The sequence below is a fragment of the Glycine soja genome, chromosome 10, assembly GCF_004193775.1.
Source record: "Glycine soja cultivar W05 chromosome 10, ASM419377v2, whole genome shotgun sequence".
Taxonomy (NCBI): domain Eukaryota; kingdom Viridiplantae; phylum Streptophyta; class Magnoliopsida; order Fabales; family Fabaceae; genus Glycine; species Glycine soja.
The window spans coordinates 40,968,104-40,994,712 of NC_041011.1; the positions used below are offsets into that span (position 1 = coordinate 40,968,104).

The 26,609-nt window shown below is 32.5% G+C and overlaps 2 protein-coding genes across 9 annotated transcripts; both read right to left on the reverse strand.

The window, feature by feature from the left end:
• Nucleotides 1–6,313: 6,313 nt before the first annotated feature.
• Nucleotides 6,314–8,602, reverse strand: LOC114372606 (benzyl alcohol O-benzoyltransferase-like). The gene is made up of 2 exons (XM_028330255.1): nucleotides 8,070–8,602; nucleotides 6,314–7,365 (listed from the first exon to the last, which is right to left on the reverse strand). Exons 1-2 carry the CDS (start codon nucleotides 8,541–8,543, stop codon nucleotides 6,460–6,462), a joined length of 1,380 nt encoding a protein of 459 aa, XP_028186056.1. The 5' UTR covers nucleotides 8,544–8,602; the 3' UTR covers nucleotides 6,314–6,459.
• Nucleotides 8,603–18,672: 10,070 nt separating this feature from the next.
• Nucleotides 18,673–25,056, reverse strand: LOC114372547 (cysteine synthase-like). 8 transcript variants are annotated; one of them, XM_028330157.1, is made up of 12 exons: nucleotides 24,951–25,056; nucleotides 24,305–24,406; nucleotides 24,123–24,182; nucleotides 23,907–24,016; nucleotides 23,756–23,813; nucleotides 22,261–22,524; nucleotides 21,862–21,999; nucleotides 21,728–21,779; nucleotides 21,275–21,354; nucleotides 20,059–20,118; nucleotides 19,827–19,907; nucleotides 18,673–18,913 (listed from the first exon to the last, which is right to left on the reverse strand). In XM_028330157.1, the coding sequence occupies exons 3-12, from the start codon at nucleotides 24,159–24,161 to the stop codon at nucleotides 18,824–18,826; spliced, it is 972 nt and encodes a 323-aa protein (XP_028185958.1). In that variant the 5' UTR covers nucleotides 24,162–24,182; nucleotides 24,305–24,406; nucleotides 24,951–25,056; the 3' UTR covers nucleotides 18,673–18,823. The 8 variants fall into 8 exon arrangements, with proteins under 8 accessions (XP_028185958.1, XP_028185957.1, XP_028185956.1 ...); XM_028330156.1 differs by lacking the exon at nucleotides 24,951–25,056 and adding an exon at nucleotides 24,532–24,861; XM_028330155.1 differs by lacking the exon at nucleotides 24,951–25,056 and adding an exon at nucleotides 24,528–24,861.
• Nucleotides 25,057–26,609: the final 1,553 nt, after the last annotated feature.

A 26,609-nucleotide genomic window follows, 5' to 3' on the forward strand; every position in this document is an offset into this window, starting at 1 on the left:
TCATTGCTCCTAAAAAGCAGTCGAAAGAGATTGTCAAAGTCTCAAAAAGGACTACCTATAGAAGGTACTAACCAATGGAGGAATTGAGTGAAATGTTACCATGTGAGCCAACCCGACTCACCACAAGTTTGAGCTGGGCCAAGCTAAAAAATTGAATTTTTCTTCAATGTTGGCCAAATTGTAACCCAACTCACTTAACCCACGAGCTAGGTGGGCTCAAGCCAAGTTGAGCTGGGTTAATCCACTTAAACTAAAAATTGATATTTTTAATTTTTATTTTAATATTTTAATGTTGTTGAACTATGACAAATGTTTGGACCAATAGATTTTATTTTAAGACTTTGGCATTTTAAGTCTTTTGAATGATATTTATGTATCCTAGACATTTGAATGGTTACTTGAATGATAATACTATATGCTTGAATGATTATTTGAGATATTTATCTATTATTTGTATTTGAATTAATAAAGTCTTTGATGGAAAAAATATCATTTTTTAAAAAATGAAAAAAAAATAATGTTTAATTTTTTTTATTTGGGATTTATTTTTATTTTTATAAATTTGGTGAGTCAACCCACTTAACCCACTAACCCGTGGTGGACCAAGTCAGATGGGTATTTTCATGACTCACATAAAGGTAAATCGAGCTGACTCGGCTTGTTTAGCGCTCAAATCGTGATGAGCCAATCCTTGTGGGTCAAACTGATCGGTTTTGACACATCTACTCCCAATATATCAATTGATATGGCCCTTAATCAAAATCTTTGTTCCCAAAAAATATTATAATTATATCAAGATTGGAATTCATATGAAACATTTTACTATAAACATAAGACATATCAAAGACATTCTAAACTAGATGCAAAATAGAGGAGAATGGGAAATAAGTTTTTTCATATTCTAAGTTTATAACTATAAAAAAAAACAATTGGGTGAAACTATAAGTCTACAATAAAGGTAAATAAAAAAATTTAAAAGGGGGTAAGAACAAAGAAAAAATATGCTCATACAAATTGTTCCAAAAAGTATATTAAGTTAAACAACTCAAAGTGACATTTCACTACAATGAATGATCAAATACACACAAAATTAAATTGATTGTATAACATTTTAGTTTGCTTGGCAATTATGTGCTCTACATGATTACCCTATGAGGCCATGACACCAACTTAAAGGGTATTTCACAAAAAATCTAATGTCTAATTTTGTATGGAGAAAATGTGAGTAATGTGAATGCAAGTTTACACAAGCTCAATAGTTAGGCTTGCTAGCTATTGAAAAGAACCAATTCGTCTTTTCATTCTCCCACTTCCCAATAACAAGAATGGAAAATTGGGTCTACCGTTATACTTAGTTTTCAAGAAAGAAGAGCATCATTGAATGTCACAATGTTAGTTAGATCTTTATGTGAGGTTTAACAAGAATGGTGTGTGTCAAAGTAAAAGGAACCCTAGGCGCATCAGAGTTAAGTCATAGCTTTTGTCTCTTAATTCATGTCCTTAGTTATAAGAGAAACTTGCATGGGAAAGAAAGCATCGCCAATCAGTCACCTTATAGTTGTTGCAATAATTTATCTATTTGTTCAATACTTAAACCTCAAAGTCATGAAGTTGTTGGAGGGAACTTTTGCAAAGTTTTAGAGTGTGTTTGGTTTGTCGTTGAGTAACCTCAAAGGTTTGTTCAGTTAGAAGCCCCCTCTCACATACTTCTCCATTCAACAATCTTGAAACACACCCTGCCAACAAATATAACACACTCTTAAAGGTTATTTGGTAAAAGATGAAAGATGATGAAAAATGAGCGAAATAAACAATAAAATGTTGTAAAACACACTTTTACTTTTTATTTTAATTCAAATTTTTATATTTTTTTCAATCTACCAAACATATACTTAGTCAAATGATTTTTTTTTCATTTTACCGAACATCCACTTAGTTAAGTGGTTTATTTGCTCGTTAAATTAAACTCAAAACCAAATACATGGACCCTCATTAACTTTCATGTACAAATATATATTTTTCACAACGTGGATTAAACATTGGCTTACCGCGGCCATCACATATTTATAATACATCAAACTAAAGGTAAAATAATTGGGAAGTTATAAGACATCACATATTTGGATCGAAAAGCAAGTGCGGCAAATTATAAAGTAAACAAATCAAGGGATTTTCTTTCAGTACCGTGTGGATTTCTTCTACACCCAACAATTTTATTAAATTTCCAACACTACCCCTATTAAGTTCTTTTTCTTTGTGTGTTGGCTTTATTTTTTCTTCATTCACCAAGTTGTTTTCTTTTCAGCTGAGGTTCTGGTTGTTGTTGTTGTGGCTGGTTTGATCGAGGTCACGGTGGTTGTTCGCAGCACGTGGTTATCGTTGTGGTGAGTGTTGCGATGCAACAACGGAGGAGGTAGTTTTTTTTTTATGTCTGCGAGTTTATCTGTTTGGTAATAAACATACGAATTAATAATTCATATGAATCTTATGAATTGACAATTCATATGTTTCATATGGATTGGCAATCCGTAAGTTTCATACAAATTGACAATCCGTAAGAAACATACGAACTGTCAATCCGTATGAATTATACGAATTGCTAATCCATAAGTTTTATACGGATTGTCAATCCATATAACCTAAAAATATTTTTAAAAATTATTTTTGATGTTTTTTTTTAATTTAGTTATATTTTTTTATAATATGTTGAATTACTCATTTGCTCCCTATAGTTTCATAATTTGTATATTTTAATCTTTATAGTTTGAAAGTGGTATTTGTATTCTCTATAATTTACATTTTAATTCTCTTTTAGTCATTTTTAGTTTAAAAGTAATTTTTTTAATCCTTATAATTTACATTTTAATTATCTTTTAGTCCTTATAGTTTGAACGTGATCTTTTTAATCCTATAATTTATATTTTGATTTCCTTTCGGTCCTCACCATTAAAATATAGTTAATATTATGAATTACAATTAAATAAAAAAATATTAACAAGTAATTCGTAAGTAATTTATCATAAGATAATTTACAATAAAAAAGAGTTGATAATTTATATCTAATTTGTAGCTATATATATATATATGTTGTAACAAGGACTAAAAGGTAATAAAAAGAGTTGATGTTTTTTTTGTAACTGAATGAGTAATTAAACCTTTATAATATTTGTGTAAATATTATTATGTTAACTACTTTATGCAAGTAAAAAAACAATAAAATTGTGCCATATATTAGTTTATGCAAGTCTAAATTTTAATATATATGCTTATCAATTTTAATGTATTATATTATTAAATGCAGTAAAAAAATAATAAAATTGTGTGATAGTATATGTTAAAAAACATATTTATTTATATTGACATATTTATGGAGCATACGAATTGTCAATCCGTATGAAGCATACAGATTGTCATATAATCTATACGGGTATAAATTTCCTAGCACAACACAGAAAATCTTAAACAGAAAGATAGGTACCCACGTCAACGATGATGAAAGCAAGAGGAGGAGAGATCGCAATGCAACAAATCACGAGATGAACAAAGGATGAAGGAGGAGTCACAGTGCAAGGGAGTACGAGAATAACAGCAATAGAGGTAGGGGATGATGTTTTTAATTTTAAGTGAAGAATAATTTCATCAATTCACTACATTATTGGATGTAAAAGAAAACTTCACGGTACACAAAATAAATCCCACAAATCAATATTCAACACTCACTTTAAGTCCCAAATACTTTTATAGTGCAATGAGAAATTTAAAAAGACCGAGAGCCTGAGATTATTTTATATAGTGCAATGAATCAAAATTTCCATTTCATCGTTTGAATAATAAACAGAACAGAATAATTTTTTGTCACAAAGCCAATGTTTCTCAAGGCAAGGCTAAGAAAATTAGTATTGTTTAGAGGAAGAAAAATGAGGAGAATGATCGAGAAACTTTTCAAATTTAAATTGAAAAAATGGAATATTTATTTTTAAAAACTAATTTTTCTTTTCTTTTCAATCAAATAAAATATTTAATAGTATATCATTATATATATTTTCTTCCCTCTTTGATTTCTTTCCACTTGTTATAACACACCGTATAATTGTTGACAGATTTAATTATAGTATAATATATAGATTTGATGAGTTTGATTTACCTACTCTGTTATTTTAATATTATTTAAGGACCCATGTGACAATAATATGCGGTTGTCCATTTATAGGTTGGTGAAGTTGGCAATATTATATGGGTAAAGGTTGTTTTACATATGATGGAAGTTGCGCAGAGGAACAATTGAGATGTTGGGTTATGGAATAGGGAGGAAGAAATTAAAGAGCAGTTGTAGACAAGAGAGAGGATTTTTGTCGGGATTGATCAGGACATAATAACATAGATGGGCTTATCATATAGTGATTTTTGTCTGGTTTTTTATGTTTTTTTTAAGTAGTACTATTTGAGACATAATCCGATTCTAAACAAGTATTTTATTGTTTTTTTATTCAAAGCAAAAGAAAATAAACTTTGCTCGTATTGTTTAATTGATCGATTCTTTTGTCACTTGTTTTAACTTAAGAGATTAGACAGATACTCTGGTCTCAAAAAAAATATGACATGATAATTTAAAAAAATTAGTTAACCATACAATTTTAATTAAAAAATATTTTTTCTCAACTTATCTTTTATTATAATTTGGTTTCAAAAATAAGGAAGAATCATTGAATCTAACACTTCAATGAAAGATATTTTAAAGATAATAATATTAAATAAAATAAAATTAATTGAATTTTTTTTATTTAAAACAAAAGTTGTATTTTTTTTATATTTGAAACCATAGAAAGTAATTAAAAGTATATAATTGACTATTGAAACTTCTTTTTAGGAGATATAAGATTGACCTTGGAAAGAGAGTACTTAAAGATGAAGGTAGAAAGAGAAAATGAGGGATTATTCAAATCTCACTCCTATTATTTTTAACAAAATTAACAAACTAAAATTTGTGAATAAAAAAAACCTCGTTTCCATTAGTTCATTTGGAAAGACTTTGGTTATGTGGTTAATGTTTTTTTTCATTATATTGATAGAAAATAACTCCTGTAGTCTCGAACAAAGTGATTAATCTTAGTTAGAGATCATGAGCATATATAAAATGAATATTTCTCTTTTAACCTGATTTATTTTATATCTAATGATTAACCAAAATTCATTTCCTAAATCACTTCATCAAAGGATACAAGTTGTTACCATCTATTTCACCGATGACTATATTAAGACATTATAATGTATGATCCTTATAATAAAATATTTACGTTCATCTTAATTCTTCGATTATTCTTACATATATATTTACAGGCGTCTTATGAGTGGGGTAATAATTGTTTTATTTTTTTATAAGGTAATTTTACAATTATATCTCATGAGTGTGACTCCCATCATGGAAACAGTTATTTGTGGGAAACAATAAGTACAAATTTAATTAAATCATACAGTTATACATATACATGAATGATGAAAAATTAATTAGTTACCATTTGATGAAGGGCTGAACATGCAATTGATTGTTTCTACTATTATTATAATATATATGTATAGACATACCTAAACAATGAAATGAAAAATTGGAATACTTGTTTCATTTTTTTATTATAAATGTGTTATTGAATAAAAATATTAGATGTACGGAAAATAGTAGTGTTTAGAGGAAGAAAAACGAAGAGAATGAGAAAATTAATTTTGAATATTTAGTTTTAAAAATCATTTTTATTTTTTATTTTTTATTTTCTCTCAACTAAATAAAAAATGAATGTATCATATATACCTTCTCTTTTCTTTATTTTCCCCCTCTTATTAAAACATACTATCCTGTAATTATTGAAAGATTTAGTTACGTAATATAGATTTGATGGTTTTGTTTCACCTACTCTGTTGTTTCAAAATTCAATATTGTTTAAGGACAATAATATTGGTTTTGGCACGATATATATGAATAAAGGTTGGTCCATGTCTTATGGGAATTTTTTTTTCCTAAGTGAAAGACACGAATGTGTTCTAACCATTAATCCCACTTACGAAGTGTGATTCGCAGGTCTCATGAGAATTGCGAGAAGAAATAAAGGTTGGTTGACAACATCTATAACTCCTCCATTGACACTTTTTGTATCCTGTTGTATATATAATTATTTAAATATTTTTAAGAATATCTTTTCCATACAAAACATAGAATTTAATATATATAAAATTTATAATTTATGATTAAATGAAAAAATAATCCTATAAAAAAAACTTAAACAAAGATGTCGATCGCTAATTTAGATGAATATGTTAACAGTAGTAAATAATTAAGAAACGTAATTAATTATGATAGAAGAGTTATTGTTAACACACAATTTTTATTTGGCACACAGTGACAATACTCCAAGGTTCAACTAAGTTGATAATACGTAAACAGCACTGGATGAGTCATGTGATAATTAATTAATTAATTAATGAAGTTGCTTCTGAAGCATGCATGTTATGATCCAACTCTTTAGCAAAGGCTTTCATGACTTGGCTAGGCAAGCAAATCAAAACCAGAATTCCTTCTTCACCCTTGGCATTCTGACTCGGCACATGAAAGTTCACCGCAGGGAAAGCACCAGCACCAGCAACTGCCATTCCACCATACAGCGCATTCCCCCAACCAAAGTCCAAATTTCTGAACCCAGCCTCCGTCGTATCCAACACCAGACACGACCTCACCACAGTGAACAAAGGCCTTCCCTCACTCGCCATCAAATCCGCCACCGAATCAATATACTCTTCGCTCACCTCGCCGCGCGCTTTCTGTATCAACTGCACCGCGTACTCCAGCGGTTTCTCGCAGAGATCTCCGGCGCCCGTCACCGCCGCCGGAAACGCGAAGCAGCTGCCGTAGAACCCCGCCGGGAAGGGAGGATCGAACTTTCCACGCGCGTCGACGATGCACATCATTCTCACATCTTCATTTGGAGGGATTTGAAGCGCTTTCGTGCGGCAGCGCCAGACGTATGACGTCAGCACCTCGAACGTTGTGGCGCGTTGGTCGAGGTCACGGGGGAGGAGGGCGCGGATGGAGGCGGTTTCGGTGGGGCCGAAGAAGAAGGAACGCTGCTCGAAGTCTGTCGAAACGGCATCGTTGGAGTCTGTGAGTTGTTCGTACTCGCGGTGGTTGAAGGTGACACGTGGCGGATCCCTGGCGAAGAGAAGCTCCCTGCTCCACACGGGTTGGAATGGAGGCTCCTTCATGGCTCCGCGTGCTATCCCTGCCACGGTGAGTGTGAAATGAATGAGCCCAACTCCGTCAACCATGACGTGGTTGAAACGAATTGCCAAGATGAAACCACCGCACTTCAAACGGGTCACCTGTGTATCAATCCAAAATCAAAATATATATTCATTCTAAGATATTATTCACTCTCAAATAATTCTTGAGAAAAAAAATTATGATCCAACTTAATCTTCGTATTATTATTCTCTTAATTAACTTAAAAAAATTTAATTATATGTCATATGAAAGTTTTTCTTTTTTATTTTATGATCCAGGTTATTCGTACAAATATTCACTCACTTTGTTTGTGAGAATTTGATTAGTCATTTTTTTTATAGTTTTTCTTCTTATTACATTTTTCATCTACAAAATTTAAATTCAATACATTATTTAAGAAAATTAAATTTAATTTCAGTGGTACTTTTTTCTTGATGTTTTGATTTCTTTCTTTGTGTATTAAAAAAAAGAAAGAAACTTGAACATAATCACGTAATCATATAATAATTTCTTATTAAAAATGAGAAATTATTATACAATTTCAGGTTACTATATATGATTCTTATCAACTTTTATATAGTACGTAACGGGGTTTTATTAATACTTTCTTCTAAAATAAAAACTCAATTATATATCACCATCAACATTCATTAGATTTATGACCATCCATGATTACCTAATAGTCCTGTAAGATACAATTTTTCTTGTTAAATATGGTGGTCTACTATAAAATTCAAAGCGTGGAATTAAGAAATGAAGAAGATATGTGAATGATTAGCGAGACTGGATATATAAGTTGGACCTGTATAAGAAAAATGGGGGCATCAGTGATTCCGTCTGAACCAGGAGGTTGGTAAAGGAGTTCTTGGAAGCACGGAAACGGAGGTTTCAGAGCATCACCGAACTGATCAAGTGTGACATCAGCGTCAGCCTCGATGAACATGACACCCTCTTCGTTACAATCCACCACGAGTTTTCCATCCGAACCTTCTTCCTTAATTCTACCCGCAAACGGGTAGTAGAAAACAAGTGCTTCCGCAAGAGCGTTTCGAATGGCTTGAACTGGGTCCTTGCCTGCCAATGATGGGTCGTTACGGTAGAACTGTATGATTGGAATTTGGGTACGAAGACCCGCCTGAGAATCTATCTCAGATAGGATCTTAATTTCGCGGGGAGTGGGCTTGGCCGGAGCCACCAGCTCCGGTTCACTCCTCCGTACTGAGAACACCAGAGGGGAAGAAGAGGATTCCAACTCCAAGTCGTGAGCAAACGCCATTATTGGTCGTTTTAAGTGTGTTAGCTAGAAGTAGGTTGTGTGAGTCATGGAGTGCCTCCAGAGCGTTTATTTATAAGCATGGAATTGAACATGAGCGTCCATGTATAAATTTCTTTAGGGTGTGTTTGGTAGAGCAAAAGATGAATGAAATGAAATGAAAATTTTAAATTAATATTGAATAATTTATTCATAACCTAAAAATTAATTTTCTGATAAGTTACCACAAGAGTTGTCTAAATCAAGGTGAGGGTCAAGTTTTCCCCAACCTGGGGAGGCAGGTTAGGGTCGGGTTTTAGTATGTCATTCCTCACTCTTGTGTTACATATTTTTTTATAATTATTAATATATATATATATATATATATATATATATATATAAAGGAGATCTCACTTATTTTAAAAATGATTTTTTAGAATTATTTTTCGTTCTTATAATTTATTTTTTTAAGATTTAATAGTTATAATAAGTAATTAATCATTAAATTTTTTTAAAAAATAAACAATGAGGATGAGATTCTTAGAACAAGTGGTGGATCACTCCTTTTATAATATATTATATGTAATTATTAATTATATAATTATGTATTTTTCATATTTTATTATTTATAATTATAAAAATATATAATAATTATTTTAATAGTTAAATAAATAATTATATGACTAATTATATAAAAATAAAAATTATATACTTAGCTAAAAATATAATTTAATTCTTAAATATATTTACAGTATTTATTATTTGTTAGTTTAACGAGATTAAGAATCTCTTAAACATATTAGTTCAAGTAAGTTCCCAATATACATACTATTAAAAAAATACTAATTTTCGTATAATGTCTTTTCTCGTTTGTTTTTTATACAAATTATAGTAAAACATATTTTTTTTCTTCTTTTACAAATACTTGTCAAAAAGTTTATATAAATATTTTCATTCTCAAATTATCTACCCCCCCCCCCCCCCCGTCGTGTCCTTTTTGCTTTTTAATTCTTTTTCACAGATGTATAATAATTAATTGATTCACTGTTTAATTTAGTAATTTTTTCCGCACGAACATGACACACTGCTAGTTTGTAATAATTCTATATTTTTGGAAATCATCATTTTGATGCGTTCCTTTCTTTGATGATTCACGTGTTCATTTCTTTGAGTAATTAATCATGTTTGTCGTTTCTTATTTTATAAAATATCAAACCAATTACCACTACTTGATAACATTATCTTACATAAATATAAGAATAACTAATTATAACTATTAGATTAAAATTAAAAATAATAAATAATTGAAATTAAAATATTTAAATTTTAAATTAAATTATAATATGTCATTAAATCTATAAAAGATTAATCATCACCTATTATTATTATTATTGTCATTAATTATTACGATTATCATTAACAACAATCATAATAACAAGTAATAATATTTAGTTAATAATAATTAAATATTTTAGAACATAATTTGTTTCATAAATTTTTTAAAAATTTAATGACTATATTATATTTGAATTTAATTTTTTTAATTTCAGTTATCTGCTATTTTTAATCACAATCTAATAATTATTATTAATTGTAATCACGTTTTTACATAAATCAGTGTTTTCACAATAATTATATTCATATCAAACCCTACACATTAAAACAAATGTAATTACAAATATAAGTGTGCTATATGTAGTCTGTACACATTTTTATGCTTATTAAAAAGATGTAACTATAAATAGTAGTGCCCCATTTGTACACTCTTTTTTTTTACTTTTAAAAAAGTTAATTTTAAAAATAAAATTTACAATAATATTTTTTAGTCAGCTATTATGAATATTGTTTAACCAACTAGGTTACAGTCTAATTCTATTTGTCCTGTCTGCCTCTTGTTATGCCTTTGACTAAAAAAATAATTTACACATGAAAAGAATTAAAGACAAATTCTCCCCTTAAATACATATAACAATTGTTAATTTAGTCTAAATATATATTTTTAAAAATATTTGTTTTTAGCTTTATTTTTGTACTTTTCATTAAAAAATTATATTTTAACAAATATTTACAAATACACATAAATATTTGAAAATATTTAAAAATTCCATAAATATCACCTTAACAAATACTTGTACAATTAAGAGATACGAGAGACTAATACCGATCCCAACCGTTGCCATCCGAAGTGTGATGTCCCCTTTAGTCCCTAACATTAAAGTTGTTGCGATATGATTATTCATGATACCTGTGATTTTTATCTTCACCTTCTCATTATAATAAGATGTATCTAATCATATATTATTATTTATTAATATAAAATAAAAAATTATGTATTTATTCATTATAAATTTTAATTATATAACAATAAATACTTGTCTTGCATAATGAACCAACTAAAATATTAATTTGTTTTGTTTAAGAATCAATTTCTCATTTCATGCATATTTTTTAAGAATTTTTTCATTAGAATTATTTTAAATATACATTTTAATTATATTAATTTAAAATATTTTTAAATTTTAATTTTTTATTTTTAAAATAATTAAAATTACGCCGAAGCACATATGACACGAGCTCGGAAGAAATAGAATAGTAGAGTCAGAGAGATAATCGTATGGATTAAATACTATTTTTCCTAGTTCCACCGTGACACGTTTTGCAATGAATAATGAGTTTCCTTTTTAGAAATATAGTAATACTTTTTTTAAGGCAAAAATATATACTATAATACTTATACAATAAATTATATAGTACAACAAAGAAAACAAAATTAAAACATAATAAACGATGAATAACAAGAGATAAATACAAAAATTATTATATGAATGACTATATATATATATTAAATAAATTTAATGTTTATACACTTGAGTATAAAATAATTTTATATTATTGTCTGATCATAATTTATTATATATAATAAATTATTAATTTTTAAAACTTTTCACACTTTCATAAGTTTTCTTTTCTCATTTTAAATTATGGCTCAGGATAAATAATGAGTTATATACATCATTCTTTCCGTCTTTCTGTCACAAAGATAAACGTGCTTGGATTGAGAAAAACAATAAAATAAAGAAAGAGAAAATGATAAAATGCTGCAGTTAAAAATTAGCACAGTACCTTTCAAAAAAAAAAAATACCACAGTTGTAATTTTTATTTAGTAGTAGAAAACACAATAACTAACTTATTATTTTCTCTTTTGATCCAAATTCATCAAATGTCGAGAGTTAAGAAAACTCATAATCTTGTATTGTACAACTTGTATTTTATTAATTTTAACACTTATATGAGTACTAATATTTTAGTTTATTCAGTCCAGAAGATGAATATAAGTTATGCTAAAAATTCATAATAAATAATATTTTAATATATAAGTTATGTTATAATTAACATGTATAATAATTACTATTTTAAAAAAATGTTATATTTAAATTTCTAATAAATAATTTAAATTATGATATAATATTATTTTTAATAATTGACATTTTAAAAAATATTAAAATTTAATTTATCAATAAAGACAAAGAAGATGATTTAAAAAATATAACGATTTATATACATAAAATAATAATTTAAGATTATTTAAAATATTACTAGTTACTAATAAAAGCTAATTGTGCTTTTAAAATGAAAAGAATTACATGATAAGCAAGTTATTTTATCACAAAATATGGGCGCATGGCTTTTCTAATGTGCAACAATAAGGGGTCTCGCAGTCTGTGACTCTTGTTTACACTGGTGTAATGTAGTACCATGATTGAGAACCTGGTTCGAAGCAAGAAGTAGCTAAACTCAGCCTCAAAATAAAATTAAATGAAGTTTTAGTTTTCATATTTCTGGTCAAATATAATCAAGATTTTCTTTTATAAAAAATTATCATTTCTTAAAGTTAAGACCTAAGAGAGACTAAATCTTTTTTATTTATTTATAAATTTAAGTATCAAATTAATTAATATGAAAGTATAGGAATCTTAATTACATTTAATGGAAAATATAGACATTAAAAATATTTATCTTTAAAAAAATATGTATAAGGGGTCCCGCAAAAGCTGAAAAGCCCATGTTTCTTTTTATTTTTATTTTTTGACAAAGTCCATGCTTAATTATTGAATTAAATTTTTTAAAAGGAATTATTGAATTACATGGGACCTAGATTTTAATTTAATTTAATCTATGATTGAGACTCGAGAGTTCTACTTTCCAACTAGTAGCTACAAGACAAGTGATAGCGCAGTGCCAATGCTAAGCTAAGCAACAGGACACTAATTGGAACGAGATGAGTAATTTTTCATGCCTTTGTTCATTGATATTGCTATATTTATAAGTGATTACAATAGATGATAACTGCCATCAGAGTCGGTTACTGCTGAACTGGGAAATAACCACTTTCTGGTATGGTATGTAGGTGGTTATAACAAACTTCTACAAGGAGAGTGGTGGAGGCCCAACTGCACTAAGGATATTGGGTCTGTTATTGCCAATATTGCTATCAACACCCCTTACTCGAAACATGTCCTTGTCTTCAAGGGCATATGTTGTCTTCAGGTCCTCCCAAGCTTCCTAAGTGGATTCCTCAAGAGATAATCCCAACCATTGGACCAGTACCAACTTGGAAGGTAAAGAAGTCTTAGTGTTTCACTTCTAGTCCATAATAATAAGGGGCTGGACGAGAGGCATATTGTCCATTATAGGGGAAGGTAAAAATCCGAGACTGCCGGGTTGAAGGCCTTGGTGTAATTTCAGCAATGAGACATGGAATATTAGGTGAATCCTAGATGATTTCGACTATTGGAGACGATAAGCTACGACACCAATCCGCTCTATTACCTGGAATGGGTCAAAGTAGCATTTGGAAAGCTTATTGTAAGTTGCGGTGACCGACTTTTGACAATATGGACGGAGTCTGACATAAACCTAGTCACTTACTGAATAAGTGACATTGCGTTGATGGGCGTCAGCAGATTGCTTCATAGCTGCCTGAGCTTTAAGCAAACAACGCTAGTTGTAAGACGGAGCGGATAAACGCATGTGTAGATAAGAGGGCGTCAATTGCTTCAATGGATGATGATCCCTGCATGTAATTGGGAATTGATGGTGGGGGTTTTCTGTATGTGACTTCAAATGGCAAAAGACCGGTACTGGAGTGCACAAAAGTGTTGTATGACCACTTTGCTAAAGACAATAACTTGAACCATTATCGTGGTCCGTCATGAACGAAGGAACGGAGATATTGTTCCAATATATGATTGAGTACCTAAGTTTGCCCATCTGTTTTAGAGTGGTATGAAGGCTCATCCTGAGTTTGATGCCACTCAGGCGAAACAGCTCCTACCAAAAAGAGCTAATGAAAACAAGGTCTCTGTCGAAAACTAAGCTCCTAAAAAAGCCATGGAGTTTGCAAACGACATCGAGAAAGAGTAGTGCCATTGAACGGGCTGTGTAGCGAATGGGTAAAGCATCGAAGTGATCCCCTTTTGAAAAACGGTCCACTATGACCAAAATAACATAATAGCCCTATGATTGGGGAAGGTCACTGATAAAATTGAGCGAAAGGTCCTCCCATGGCATATTTGGGATGGGTAAGGGCTGAAGTAATCCCGCAGGATTTTTCGTCTCGTACTTGGTCTGTTGGCATGTAGTATATTTGGCGATGAAAGCTCGTAAATCTTGGCCCAAAAGAAAATTGCTTGAAGTTGGTGTAATGTTTTGGAAAATCCCATATGTCCCCCAAGAGGAGTAGTATGGAATTCTTTGAGCAAGCGAGTTATGAATGGATTGTCTGATGGTAACCATATCTTCCTATGGAAGAAGATGAGATCGCGGTCCACCGTGAAACCTTCATGTCTGGCTGGGTGTTCCTTGATGTTCTACAACAAAGATGAATAGCTAGCAGACAAGTGAAGTGACTGCTTGAGTTGTTCAAGGAATACAAAATTCGAAAGTGATAAAGAAAAGTAGCTTTCCTCTGTAGGAGAAACAATGCGAGACAGGGTGTCTGCCACAACGTTACTGGCATCGGATTTGTATTCGATCGTGTAGTTTTAGCCAAGTAACTTGAACAAGTAAACCTGTTGCTCAGGTCTTTGGATGACCCGGGCCATTAAATCCTTCAAACTCTTGTGGTCAGTCAGGATGATAAAGGAATTTCCAAGCAGGTAATGATGCCATATTCGGACAATTGACGTGATGACATGGAGGTCCCGGACATATGTGGACGCCTTCTAGAGTTTGGGGCAAAATAACTTTCTATAAAAGGCTATAGGATGGCAATTTTAAAGCATGACAACCCCCATGGCAGACCCAGAAGCGTCTGTTTCCAATATGAAAGGAATTGTGAAATTCGACGAGGCCAATATGGGAGCCTGGGTCATTATCTCCTTTAGACGGTCAAAAGCACTTTGAGCCTCTAGGTTCCACTGAAAGTGCTCTTTACGGAGCAATGTTGTTAGGGGACCTGCAATAGAGGTGTAGCCTTTGCTGAAACGACAATAAAAACCAGTAAGTCTGAGAAATCCGCGCAACTCGGTGGTCGTTGATGGTCGCGGCCAGGCAACCATGGCTTGAATCTTCTCTGGATTCGATGCCACTTCCTTTTCAAAAACGATGTGGCCAAGGTTTTGAAGATGGTTCCTAGCAAATAGGCACTTGGAGCGACGAAGGTAGAACTCGCCCTTCGCGAGAGTATCCAACACTACTTCTAGGTGGTCAAAATGAGAAGGCAACGAAGGACTATAAACTAATATATCATCAAAGAAAATGACAACGAGTTTATAGAGAAAGGGCTTCAACAATTCATTCATGGTCACCTGAAATGTGGATGACGCGTTGCAAAGGCCGAATGGCATAACGCGAAATTCGTAGTGCCCTTGATGGGCATGAAACAGGGTTTTCAGAATGTCTTCATTAGAAACGCGGATTTGGTGGAACCCCTATCAGAGATCAAGCTTCAGAAACCAACATGCCCATCCTAGTTCGTCAATGATGGGCATGGGAAATTGATCCTTTACTATGACTGAGTTAAAAGCTCGATAATCAACACAACATTGTCATGTGTCATCCTTCTTCTTCACCAAAAGAACAAGGGAAGAAAATGGACTTTGGCTTAGGCGGATAAGATCGATAGTGAGCATAGAGGCCACCTATTTTTCCAGTTCAGCTTTCTGGGAATAGGGATAACGATAAGGGCATACATTAACGAGGACGAAATTGGGTAAAAGTTGTATAAGGTAAGTGATGGAATGTTGAGGTGGAAGGGTATTGGGTTCTTGGAAAATTTTCACGAAACGATGAAGCAATTGGGTTAGCTCCGGTGGTGGTGAGGGATTGTCGGAAGTAGGGGGTGTGGGTTGTTTGGCCTGGTCGTGGAGCAAGGAGAGTTGGAAGAGGGCCGAGATGCTTTCTGTGTGGAACATACATCAAACCTGTTGGGCTAAGACATATTTGGGTTGTATTGGAACACTTGCGTGAATGGCAGTGGGCTAACCCAAGTGGGTAAGTGACATTGTCATTTGGGTGTAGTCTGTAGTGACGAGTCCTAATTCTTTGAGCCATTAGACCCCTAACACCAAGTTCGTGCCGCTGAGGGGAAGTGCGTAGAGGTCGACCACGAAACGATGGTCATGTATCTCCACCGAGACCTGTGGACAAGAGGAGGTGCAATCCATCATGGTGCCATTCCCCACCATAACATGTAGTAAATGTGTTGAAGTGGTCGGGAGGCCGAGGAATTTCGCGATGCGGGATCGTATAAAATTGTGGGTACTCCCACCATCGACGAGGATAAGAACACAGTGGTGGTTGATGGTACCATATACATGTATGGTTTTCGGTGCCGGCATGCCTGCTAGAGCGTTTAAACTAAGTTGGGGTGTGGGCAAGTCAGGGGAACTCAAGGAGGTGTGGTTCAGAACTAGGGTTGGGTTTTCGTCAGGAACATCATTGTCTTCATCAGCGATGAACAATTGGAGGGGGGGCTTGCAATGGTGGCCTTGCACCCATTTTTCCTCGCAGTGGTAGTAGAGGCCATGATCGCGGTGCAACACCAGTTCCTTCGAGGATAGTTGCTTAAATGGGATGCGTGGACTGGAGGGAGCAATGATGGCAGAGGCAAATAGTAAGACATTGGAATAAGAGTGACGAGGGCCCTTGTGGCGATTGCTAAGCTTGTCTTCCTAAAGCTTGGCTAGAGCCACCGCCTATGGCAGGGACATCGGCTACAGGGCTTGAAACTTTGTGCAACTCAGGATTCAACCCTGAAATAAAACAACTAAGGAGGAACGGCAGGGCAAGGCCAATAATGCGGTTAACTAGCCATTCGAAGTCCGTCAAGTAGTCGTTGTTGGAGTTTGAAAAGAACGTCGTGGGAGTCGTCATAATACGATGGGGCAAAACGGGACTCCAACGCATGGAACATGGTAGGCCATATGGTGAGAAAACCATTGTGCGTCATCCATTGATACCAGCAGAGCGCTAGTCCTTCCATATAGAAGGAAATGATGGTGAGGCATTTTGGCTCAGGGACACCTTGATAGTCAAAGAATTAGGATATTTTAAATATCCAGCCCAACGGGTCTTGACCATCGAAGTGAGGCACTTCGAGCTTCAGGTGAGGATGATTGTGTGAAGGTTGCGGGGCTAGAGCTGGGGAACTGGGCATAACGGTCATCACAACCAAACATTCCAAGATGGACTCGAGTTTCTCATTCATCACGGAATCCGACTAAGAAAGAGTGGTCTGGTGTTAGGTGAGGCGAAAGATGGCGTCCTTCAATTGTTCCGTGGTGGACTGTCGTGTATTGTGCTCCGGCATGGTGGTGGTGGAGGGTAGGTCGGACCACTTGATAACACAATGCTAATGCTAAGCTAAGCTACAAGGCACTAATTAGAATGAGATAAGTAATTTTTCCTGCCTTTATTCATTGATATTGCTATATTTATAAGTGATTATAATGGATGATAATTGCCCATCAAGGTCACTTAGTGTTGAATTGGGAAATAACTAATTTATGGTATGGTATGTAGGTGGTTATAAAAAACTTCTACAGGCAAAGTAGTGGAGGCCCAACTGCACTAAGGATGCTCACATGAAGTCATTGAGATAAGTTGACCTTGTGCTTACTCTCTTGGGTCTGTTATTACCAATATTGCTATCAATATGCATGAAAAGGAGCAAGATTTGATCCTCAGCGAGACACTTCCTCTCTTATGATCCTAACCTCCAGTTCCCTACCTTTAGAAAAAAAAACAAAATAAAATTAGCAGTTACAATAATAGCCTTTACACTCTGCAGCCTTCAAAAAAAGCAATAGCCTCTGCAAGGATGTACAGGAAAGAGAAGTTGCAGTATTTGATGTTCACCTTTAGAAGAGTGTTACAATGTAGCTAATCTAATCACGATAAATGTTAGTAGTATCACACTTCTTTAACACACATTATTTCGAACATTTATTAAGAATTATAAAACATAAAAATTTTTATTTATTATTTAATGAGTTTCATTTTTAATATTATAATTTTTAATACATTTTAACTTATAGGATTAATGCACTTGAATAAGATATTATTCATATGTGAAAAACATCTATTTATAAAGAGAAAACATGTGTTTATTTTCTTTCTTGTATAAAATTTCATTAGACTAGTGACAATCATGAATTATCAATCAAACAAAATTAGTGTTTGATTTAGTTGGTTTAGAGGCGTCCCAAGTAATCCCGAGGATTTAGCAAGTACATTTGATGGTTTGTTAGATTACAAAGGTGGTCACTTCTTCTCTGTCTCAATGAAATTTCTTGTTTTTAAATTTATTTATGATAAATATAATATATTCAAGGAGGCAAAATAGATGCATCATCCTTTCCAAGGAGATTAATCTTGTTTGTTGATAAAAAAACAAAAAAATAGTTGATTTAAAAACACCTAATATTTTTTGGTTAATCAAGTATGTTTTAATAAGAGCCTACTAAACTAAAAGAGTAAAAGGACACAAAAATATACTATTTCACTTCCGACTCACCATTTTTTAACAAGACCCTTTCTAAGAACTATTCATAGTCATATAGCTTTTCCGGCATTGAACATTCAATTGTATATTTTTCGTTAATTTTTTTATTCCTTTTAAAAGATACGTAGATTTCTAATCGTTCTGAATAAGGGATCACTGGAGGCTTCTCCTATAAAATTCTTATGTATTATTGAAGTCAAACATATGGATCGTCCTGAATAGGAGATCACCAGACAAAAAAAAAAAAACTATAATACTATCAAATTCGCAGAGCACTGTTACATAGTATTTTTGTTCTTAATCAAATGTCATCTGTTCAGCTTCATGCCGAATGGATTCAAACAATGGTGAAGATAAATAACGCTCCCCGTAACTAGGAAATACCACCTGCACATCAACAGGAGCAAATGACATGATTTAGCATACGCAAATCATTTGTACCTCTAACTAGAATTATCACAAATTCACACACAATTTGGAACCTTGAAGTGTATTTGATTGGTATCCAAGCAACGATAACAATAAAGCAAAAGATGTTACTCAAGTGTATGACGTAAAGATGAAGGCTTTGGCAGCAAAACAGGGGAACAAGACTGTTACTGAGTACACTAACAAGCTTAGTCCTTATGGATGGAATTTGACCAATAAAGATCAAATGTTCTAATGATGTAGCAGTTCTCAAGAAGTCTATTGAGCAATAGAGAGTCTATGAATATGATTTCCATCGCTTGAATCCTGAATTTGATCAAGTCAGGATTCAAATCTTGGGGAAAGAAGAGCTACCAACATTTAATGAAGTAGTTGTTGTTGTACCAAGTGAAGAAATTAGGAGTCTAATGCTAAATTTTCCAACAGTGAAAAACTGAAAACCTTAGCTATGGTCATTGACAGGAAGGTTGACAAATGTGAAGAAGGGTTATGATCAATGCTCTACCTATTAACCTGTGATCCCATGCCCCATCAATAAGAAAATTGCTATAGCAGATTGAACTCTCATAACTGTCCCATCAATGATCTTGAAAATTGTCAATCATGTTCCAAAGTTGTCCACCAACGTCTTTATACAAAAACTTACTCAAGATTTGTCATGTAATGTGGTTTGTTCATGACAATTGTTGTGTGTTTCAGGATAGGAATTTGGGAAGGACAATTGAACATGCTGGAGAATGGAATGACCTTTATTGTCTAGAAGATCCAAATCTTCTCACTCCTTCATATATGAATTTATGACCACCAACAAAGAAAATATCCTACTTTATCATTATCGATTAGGACATAATGTCAAAGATTAGAAACTCACAACGATGAGTTTTCCGGCATTTTCTGGTCTCTTCCCCAATTTTATGGCAGCTGCAGCTGCGGCTCCTGATGAAATTCCCATCTGCAAAAACAAGTAATTATATAATCAGCATGAAAACTGATAATTTAAATATTTGGGATTAGAGAAGTATTGAGTTTGGATTTCACAGGAATAACTGACAAATAGAAACTACTGTGAAATCACTAAGAGCCACAAATTATCATTGCCATACCAACAAACCTTCTTTTAAAGCAAGAAGCTTAGCAGTTTCTATAGCTTCTTCACTTGATATCTGCAGTTTACAGACCTTGTTAGCCTTGACAAAATGCCTTGTAACAGTAGCTAGCTGAGTAAACATTATGTGTGTGTTGAATAACTTGTACTAATTGTAGAGCATTGTCAGTCTTAGCCCGCAATTAATGCCCTGATTTGTGATTCTTTTGCTTATAATTAAATGTACAAGGCTGGGAGGACTTTTTCGCTAGCAATTCAGTGACACTTCTATTTTTTCAAGCATATCAATTTATATATTCTTATAAAATCTAAACATGTTTTATGAATCATAGATTCAGAATCAGTATGTCTCATTCTGAAATGTGAAATAATAGGTTATATGAAAAACATGCTAAGGATCAGAGTGCATGAAAATGGGAAAGGAAACTTTTGACAAAAATGGCCGCACTTATAACACTTAGAAGCATGTGACATTAACAAGCTACTTCAAGTGTCAGAAATGAAAAATAAAAAAAAAATGAAGAGCATTAAGTATATAAATTAAAAAAAAAGAGATTAAAAATGATCTTGTCATGTTTGGTAGGATTAGGAAACAAAAATAACAAAATAATAACCGTTTTCTGATTTTTCCTCTCAAGTATATTTTTTCTTACCATGCATGATCACATATCTTCCCAGAGACAACAAACTATACTCTAAAAAATAATACCATTTATTTTGAAATTTCTGGGCATCTAAGTGAATTTAAAAATAAGAAAAAATACAATTTGAAATATTTGACAGCCACCCACTACAACTACTAAACAAATATTCACTTCCACTCCAACATACTGTTGAGTCATTTATTGGTAACTGAGTCTGAGATATATCTGCATAAAATCTAAATATATTAAGATTATTTGAGTAAATTTTCTGCAAAACAAAAATAACAAATTTTGAGGCTACACCAGGCTAAAAGATAGATAGATTGACTCCTTGGCTATGAAGCATGAACACTCCAGTCCCTTGCCGTGTCCGGTGTCCGACACGCGTATGTGTCAGTGTCCGACACCGACACGACACCCATACTACGTTCTATATTTTGGACATTACAGGTGTCCACGTGTCCGTGTCCGTGTCGTGTCCGGTGTCCGTGTCGGTGCTTCATAACTCCTTGGAAATATAGGTTTCTGAATCAAAATTGAAAATTGAGTGGCAATAGTGTTGAGAGGTACCTGAATAACTTCATCTAGGAGATTAAAATCCAGTACACTTGGAATGAGACCATTACCAATCCCTTGGATTAGGTGATCACCTGAATGTGTACAAAACAGTCACTAAACGGTCTCATATTGTTGTCTAAGGTCTTGCTAAAGCTTAAAGAACAGATATTCAGAGTTGATGTATGCTATCTGAATGAAAAACTCAATTTTGCAATTCAACAAATAACAACATTTAGCAGCTAAATTAGATTTCAAGATGACTTGATAAGTGTATTCTTACATAATAACTGTGGGTTGGATAGTTAAGAAAAAAGGAAACAAGAGAAAGTCATAGGTTCCATACCGATACTATGCCGACAAAATTAACATTTATCGATAAAAAAAGAAAAATATTATATTGTGGAATTGAGATAGCAAAACGACTCGTTTAATTGGCTAAAAGAATGAGCGTAATGGTAAAATTACCTGGCGGTCCTCCACTGAGGACTGCACTTTCAACTGGTTCTATGCCGTACAGCTGGGGCAAAAACGTGAAGTTAGCATAAAATATTACTATTAGGCAAAGCAGAGCAAGCTTGGTAAGGTAAAAGAATTAAAACCTTGACATTGGGGTTTCTCTCCTTGAGGAATCTGCCAGCACCCGTTATGGTACCCCCGGTTCCTACCCCTGCAACCAAAGCATCAACTTTCCCTCCGGAGTCTCTCCAAATCTCAGGACCAGTGGTCTCGTAATGAATCTATAATTACGGATTTAACCATAACCAATAAATGACAAAAAATAATAATAATAAGCTCATATATTTATGTATGACCATATTATAAAGAAGTAGAGAAAAAAAACCGAATTAAAATAATTTTATACTATTATTCTATCACAATCCGTCATATATAATAAATTTATTGATTTTTATAGTAATTAACTTAAAAATAATTTATGATTGAACGAAAAAGAACTTTAAATTATGAGTGCATGATGATTAAATTGAAAGCATTAATACTTTTGGATTAGCAGGATTATCAATCTGGCGGAGCATGTAACTTCCGGGCGTGTTATTCACTATCTCCTCGGCCTTCCTAAGAACTGCATCGGTTCCTTTGGCAGGGTCAGTGAGATAGACTTCAGCTCCAAAGGCTCGAAGTACAATTTTTCTCTCAAGACTCACAGAAGCTGGCATAGCCACTATGACTTTATACCCCTTCAATGTTGCTACGAATGCCATTCCAATGCCCGTGTTCCCACTTGTAGCCTCAACAAGAACACTCTTGAAAACCATCATTTGAAAACAAAACAAAAAAAAACTTTGCAATATGAATAACATAATGATATGTACTTCATGAAGAGCATGCAATGGCATAGAATTTGAAAAAGATTATTGTCCAAGTAAAAACCATATATATATAAAAACCTAAACGAGGGTCACCCATATGATAGGCTGCATGTAAGTTTCAGTTTCATTTGTCTCCTTGAGATAAGTAGAAGGGGTCGGTCTGTTTTGGTTTTGTAGATAATCCAACCAAGTGGATTGGTTTAGTTTAATTTGGTCTGCCTTATATCAACTTGAATTAATTTTAATTGATCCGAAGATCAATTATCAGTTTTATGAATATTTTTTTTATATGAATAGCTATTTCGTAAAAAATATATGACTAAAATTTGTCTTGGCACTTCACAGCATGACAAATCTTTTATACATGTCTTTGATTCACATAAATAAAAAAAATTCTCTTATAAAAAAAATTCATTAATTACGTAGAAAAAAGAATTCATTAAGATTTATAGATAATTATTTATGTATTATCAATATCATAATTTCATAATTTAATATAACTAAAATGTCTAACAAGTAAAATTACACACTATCGTGATCAAAAGTTCAAAATATTATTATACTATAGTTTGACAGGGTTAAGAAAAGAATTGAATTTTATGAGGTGTAGTATAACAAGAAAAACAATATAAGTAGAATAAATAATATATACATTAATTATAAAGTTTTTTTTTTACATTATTATCCAATTATAAACTTTCATGTAAGCTTATTATCTTTTTAAAAAAATCATATTAAAAATGATTTTTTATTGATTAATAATTAAAAAAATTTATTAATCATTCATGCTTATTAGACTCACATAAGTATGTTAAAAAAATATGGATTTGATTGCGTTCAATTTTAACAATAACAAGAAAAAATGGAACTAAATCGAAATTAAAAATAATGTGTTTTTATTATTAGTTTGATCTTTTTTTTTACTCGATACATATGCTAAATCATTTTTTTTTGTTACATATGTTAAATCAATTTGATTTGCTTTTAAACACTCAAAGTGCATGTCAGTTCAATACCAAAAAAAGTGCATGAAAGTTTTTCGTTGTTAAGTCTTTTAAGTTCAGTTTCTTTTTTTCTTCAACCCGGCACAACCCTTTTCCCTTAAATATATTCTACAAGGGAATATATAAACTGTAACGTACGTGACTCATTAGTCATGACTAACCTTTCCCGGTGTAATGAGGCCTTTATCCTCAGCATCTTTGATCATGCTAAATGCTGTCCTGAGTGCAAAAAAGAAGATCATAATTAAAATTTCTGAAATTGAAATCCCGAAATTAGATCAAAGCTCTCTAGTTTGTGAACTAATGTCATGCCTATCTTTGATACTGAAGCAAGGTTGCATGGACTCTAACTTAGCAGCAATGCGGGCCATACACCCCTCCACTATGTTGTTCAGGTATACCATTGGGGTATTACCTATCAACTGCACAGGAAAAAGAAGGATGATAAATGCTTCAAGCATGGCAGAATAACTAATTAAGATGGTGAAGATAGGTGAAATAAAATGTTATTATGACAAAATATATTACTTCAGTGGCATCTTTCTTGATTGCACACTGTGGCTCCATGTTAATTGGAAGGCCTGCAAACTGAACAAAGAGAGCTTTAGGTAAGAAAACAATTATACACACACACACACACACACACACACACACACATATATATATATATATATATATATATATATATGCAAAGAGATATTTAAGTAGACCTTAATTATAATTCTTCACCAAGGGGTGTAGGTGCAGAATAATTCACCAAAAAAAGGGCTGTGCAGAAATACTGAATAAGATAATTGACTAGCTAGCTCTGCCTGTTTCACAATTTATAAACAACCCAGCCAAAGTCTTTCTCATCAGAAACAAAGCTTTGGTTTAATTAGCCAATCATGTTCAAGAAAACAACACAAAACAATTCAATTATGGCACACGTACAAACCGAATACTCGATGCACGAAAAAAGAAAACTACTAATTCGTTTGGGGTTTGGGCAGAGTGGGACAAGTTATTCCATTAAAATAGATTATCTTCATTTTATTAATGACCAATGTTGTTTCTCATGGACATGGGTTGTTTCAGATAAGAATTATTTTAGTGGCTATAAAAAGCCTCGAAGGAGTGGTAGCAGCTGTTTTGTAAAATTAATTCTTGGCCGTATATGGAAACTTTATTTGTTATGCCCTTAATAGCAATTCCGAAAACCAAGAAGTCTTCTTATCCAAGAAAGAAAAAGGTTCCCAAATTCAGCAAGTTGCAGAACCAGAGTGACATGATGAAGGTTAAGGAATTAACGTATTTTACGTAAAACATAGTCATACACTCATACACACATTCACCCAAAAAAAAAGTCATACGTACACACAGACACAGTGCACCGTGAAACTAAAAGTAGTTATTATTGTATTTCTTCAATTCTTTGGAGTTTTGTATAACACATTTCATCGGCACAAGAATCCAATATATGTACTTGAAAGATAATATCTTTTCTTTGTCTTGCAAGCACAGGAGCTGTGTTATACGGACGCGAACAAGACAACACGAATAATTAACTACGTGTTCGGATTGGAGTCTCCTGCCTCTTGACTCACGTCCCTTGTAAGTTGTGAAACAACATGGGACTTCATGCGGCCGCAGTTCTACCGAAAATACAAATGTGCACAAAGTAGCTTATGCGTTTGGACGTGGAATTTAGTGCGCGTTTGATTTGGCAGTCCACAGAATTGATTCTCGGTCCATAATTAATTTTAAATATATTTTCACGTGTTTAATTTCGCATTCGAAAATAATTCAGAATTGATTATAGGTGTAGAATCTGGTTAAATTAACTTTGAATAATTTTTACATTGAATACAAATTTGTATTGAATTTTATTTATAACTTGATTTTAATAAAACATCCAAACATAAATTATATCTCTTTAAAACTAATTTTGACAAATTAATTTTATTATTATTTATCCAAACGCACACTTAATTACTAAGACACAAACACACTTAACTGGTGTGTATGATACAAATCACCAATACTAATAAACTTGTAGATTAACTCAAATATGGTTAGAGAGTAATTAAATAATTTATTTGTTCAACCTGATTTATGAATTAGATGGGTCAATTTTGAATAAAAAGTTGAACTTGTTCACATGGACTATTAATTTGTATAGACACATATGGATTTATTTTATGAGGTGTCAATCCGTATATAGGAAGAAAAAAAAAGAAATAAACAAAGAAAAAGAAGTAAAAAAAATAAAATATATATTTTTTAAATATATTAGATGTAGAAAAAATTTGAAACGGTATATAAAAAATAACCTAACCCTGAACTTGTTTCATAATTTGTGAGTGAGGGTCCATTTCAATTCCAATTATTTCTTGTCTGAATTAGCCGACCAGCGTGAAGGGGCAGATTCTCTTTAGTAAATAAATTTGGGGACTCTTGGGATATGACATGAGCAATTCCGAATGGAAAAAGAAATATAAAAACAGGGTCTTTTCCATTTCCATTTAAATGTCTTTTTCTTTAACGAGACTAGTGGAGGGCTATTTTTAGACAAAGTGTTTTCTTTTTCTTTTTTGTGGATATGTGGGAAATATGGACAGACGATTTTTTCAGTTTTCTTTTCGTATGAAAAAGGTATTTTAAAATGGTGGACAAATTCTATAATAGTTATTTAAAAATTAATTCAAATTCGACAAATTTTTTAAAGGGGAGTTATATCATAAAAGGGGAGTATAAAACAAATTTAATTTTATAGTTTGTGAACTTTAAGTTGAGTAATTTTAAAATAGTGGTCGATTTGTTTAAAGTTTTTGAAGTAAATTTTATAATTTTAAGGATTTTTTTTTTAAAAAAATAATAAAGATCTAGTGATTTTTTTCTTCTAAATTAATGTCAATCAAACATGTTATAAACTTGAAAATTGTTGTCTTGCCTAGACAACAAGCCTTTTGCCCTTCCAAACACAAATAGCCGAGTATCTGCTAATGGATGGAAAAGAAGTTAGTTTGTGCAAAA

Coding starts and splice junctions, on each gene's coding strand:
- LOC114372606 (XM_028330255.1), bottom strand. CDS start 8,543: ATGGCGTTTGCTCACGACTTGGAGTTGGAATCCTCTTCTTCCCCTCTG. Junction 7,366..8,069: donor CCCCCATTTTTCTTATACAG/GTCCAACTTATA, acceptor ATTGATACACAG/GTGACCCGTTTGAAGTGCGG.
- LOC114372547 (XM_028330157.1), bottom strand. CDS start 24,161: ATGGAGCCACAGTGTGCAATCAAGAAAGATGCCACTGAA. Junction 22,000..22,260: donor ATAATCCTGCTAATCCAAAA/GTATTAATGCTT, acceptor CCGTAATTATAG/ATTCATTACGAGACCACTGG. Junction 18,914..19,826: donor ATGCCGGAAAACTCATCGTT/GTGAGTTTCTAA, acceptor GTTGATGTGCAG/GTGGTATTTCCTAGTTACGG.